At 31.5% G+C, this 3,509-nt stretch overlaps 1 protein-coding gene across 1 annotated transcript in view; it reads right to left on the bottom strand.

Annotated features, from left to right (window-relative positions):
* LOC106476258 (parathyroid hormone/parathyroid hormone-related peptide receptor-like) overlaps positions 1–3,509 on the bottom strand; it is a gene marked incomplete at its 3' end in the record, with an annotated part of 21,002 nt that overhangs the window by 15,899 nt on the left and 1,594 nt on the right. The window contains exon 3 of the mRNA XM_022380181.1: positions 806–974. Coding sequence (XP_022235889.1) covers positions 806–974 — 169 coding nt within the window. The remainder of the gene's footprint in view (positions 1–805; positions 975–3,509) is intronic.

The raw sequence follows: 3,509 nt of genomic DNA, 5'->3' as shown, positions 1-3,509 counted from the left end.
TGTTTAAACATTTGTTTTAACAACAAGTAAAAGCTTGGAATGGTCTATTCTTTCATTGGGGGAGTGGCTGTGAGCCAGACTAGTTTCGAAGAATTCCACTCCTCATCAGTGACACTGGACACTACCACCAATGAAATATCAAACCAAGCCTTTATACTAGTAAGGTACCGAAAATCAAACTGGTGCATTCAAGCTTCTACTTGTTGTTAAACAAATGCTTAAACAACTCTGTTTATTCAATTTCTTACAATTGTTTGTGTGTTGATTTTCGCCTAAAGCTATTCGTGGATCACCTGTGCTAGCTCTCCAAAATTTAGAAGTGATAGACTAGAGAAAGGCAGCTAGCCAACAACCCCTACCGTCAACGTTTTAGCAACGAAAAGTGGGATTGACCATCACATTATAATGCTCCCACGACCGAAAAAGCAAACATTTTGTGTTGTTGGCTCATTTGAATTTTTCTTGCTCTTGTGAAGAGTGAATACAACAGAGTCGAGTGTACGATTATACTGGACATAAATGTATCATTAATATTACTTGATGGACCAAAAGAATGCATCAGACCAAAACAACTCTCATAACAAACGGCCATATCGGCAGGGGGCGCTGTTCTGTGTCACGAGGGGACGAGAATCCTCCCGATGGAACTAACGGAGAAAAAAAAACGTTTCTTTGTTATTGAATTTTTTTTTTCCAAAGCTACACGAGAACTAAGACATTCGAAAAGACAATTCAAAACAAAATTTAGACGAAGAAAATATAAACTTGAAACAAAGAGAAAAAAAAACAAAATGAAACAGCATACATTTCTGGATTCCAGAAACTTGGGAACGCCAGATTCGGACACAACTACGTTACTTCGAAATCCCATCCCGGCGATGAAGAGAGCATCTTTCAAAAGAAACATCAACGCTCTCATGAGAAACGACGTAAAAAGATGCATGTGTAGGTTGTTTCTCGGGCAACGAAGCTTTCTGAAAAAGAACACGACACAAATACAAAACTGCATTGAAATATACGTATATGTATTGGAAACACTTAGGACCTCAAATATACGATAGAAGATTTTTTTAAAAAAGCTTATGTGTTGTGATGTTGGTTTGGTTTTAAATCTTCTACCACACGACAACTAAAGTTGATATGTTACAGATGATTAACTTTCCAACTAATAACTGTTGTAACAGCTTAAGTAAGTACGAAAACAGGAGGTAACTAATGAAATTAAAATGTGGTTGACAAAACAATACTAACCCTAATCACATTATTGTAACAAATAAAATAATCACATTATTGTAACAAATAAAATAATCACATTATTGTAACAAATAAAATAATCACTCTATTGTAACAAATAAAATAATCACATTATTGTAACAAATAAAATAACTTCATTATTGTACAAATAAAATAATCAATTATTGTAACAAATAAAATAATCATATTATTGTAACAAATAAAATAATCACATTATTGTAACAAATAAAATAATCACATTATTGTAACAAATAGAATAATCACACTATTGTAACAAATAAAATAATCACACTATTGTAACAAATAAAATAATCATATTATTGTAACAAATAAAATAATCACATTATTGTAACAAATAAAATAATGACACTATTGTAATAAATAAAATAACCTCATTATTGTAACAAATAAAATAATCACATTATTGTAACAAATAAAATAATCACATTATTGTAACAAATAAAATAATCACATTATTGTAACAAATAAAATAACCTCATTATTGTAACAAATAAAATAATCACATTATTACCGATGAAATTAGAGAAAAACGGATCAGGTTATTACTTAGAAAACGCATAATATCGTTTGCTATTTTGGTCCACACAGCTTGCGAGTGCACGAGAAATGATCGTTAGTTTGGTTGGTATAACACTATGGAGTATATGTACTTAATTCTGCCAGGCAGGTCATTTTTACTTACAGTTCTATTCTTACAGTTACTCGGTTCGATCTAATGACTACCGTATTAGATTACAACTCTGTTGACTGGACCTGAACAGTATCCTATTATAATGGGGCTTGCTATGTATACGTCCAAAACTCGGATCATCTCCAATCATAACTGGATAATATTTTTTACAATTAGGCAGTATTTTTATAGCTGAGCAATAAATAAAACAATAAAAATTACAAACAATTAGGTGTAAGTTTCAAATATAAAACAATCAAATAACAAACTTAAAAAAATTATTTGTGTTTCTTTAGTGAAAATCTCATGAGTGTTGCAACAGAAAAGCAAGGCACTTTCATTGATAATTGCGTCTACTAAAATTTCAATAAAATCCTTTTTCTCATGGATGGTGAACATTATCGAATGTCAAGTATGAGTACATTGTTGTAGAACTGTCAGACGATTCCAGAAAAGGCCAGAGTAACTAACAGTTATACCTGCCCGAGGGTGGGTATTTCTGTGAGTGTTATCAATCTGTATCGTTCTAGTAAGAACTTCAAAGAGAAGGTTAAAAAACGCCTGAGTAACTTGTAACGTTCTACCTTGCTAAGAGGATCGTGAAATAGATTACAAAAACTTGAACGAACTGATATATTTAGATTTAAATATAAGTATCCATGTATCTACTGATAGCGTGTAATATAGTCAGCGATTAGCTGGGATATAACTATTAGCTATTAGCTGCGTTGATTAAATTACTGGAGAAGACTACCTGTAGTATGTGCTGTAGTAGTGGTTGAATGTAAGAAGTTGAAACCAGGGTTTCAATCATGTCCCTAATATCTGTAAGTAAAATCAAGGGTTTTATTACAACTGAGGAATTTAGAAAAACGCGTAATCGGAGTGTGTCAGGACTACTAAGTCTGGGAAATTACTCAAGTTACTGGATCAGTTTAACTTAGATTTTCTGTGTATGACGAAACAGTCAGAACGTCTGTCCAAGTTCGACTAATACACACACACATATATATGTGATATACATACATCTATAGACAAAGAGCGACAATGAATTAATTCTTGTAGAACGAGTGAGAAACTTTTTATAAAATTAGGTTATTCGGTCAATTTATAATCAAAATTATGTTAATAGATGCTAGGATTATGTTAATATACGCCAGGATTATGTAACATATGCCAAGATTATGTTAATATATGCCAAGATTATGTTAATATATGCCAAGATTATGTTAATATACGCCAGGATTATGTTAATACATGCTAGGATTATGTTAATATACGCCAGGATTATGCAATATATGCAAGGATTATGTTAATACATGCTAGGATTATGTTAATAAACGCGAGGTTTATGTAATATATGCCAAGATTATGCTAATATACGCCAAGATTATGTTAATAAACGCGAGGTTTATGTAATATATGCCAAGATTATGTTAATATACGCCAAGATTATGTTAATAAACGCGAAGTTTATGTAATATATGCCAAGATTATGTTAATATATGCTAGGATTATGTTAATATACGCCAAGATTATGTTAATATATGCTAGGATTATGTTA

This window comes from Limulus polyphemus, unplaced genomic scaffold (assembly GCF_000517525.1).
Source record: "Limulus polyphemus unplaced genomic scaffold, Limulus_polyphemus-2.1.2 Scaffold10145, whole genome shotgun sequence".
Taxonomy (NCBI): domain Eukaryota; kingdom Metazoa; phylum Arthropoda; class Merostomata; order Xiphosura; family Limulidae; genus Limulus; species Limulus polyphemus.
The sequence above is the reverse complement of the archived record's forward strand: the minus strand, read 5'-3'. Positions and strand labels throughout refer to the sequence as shown.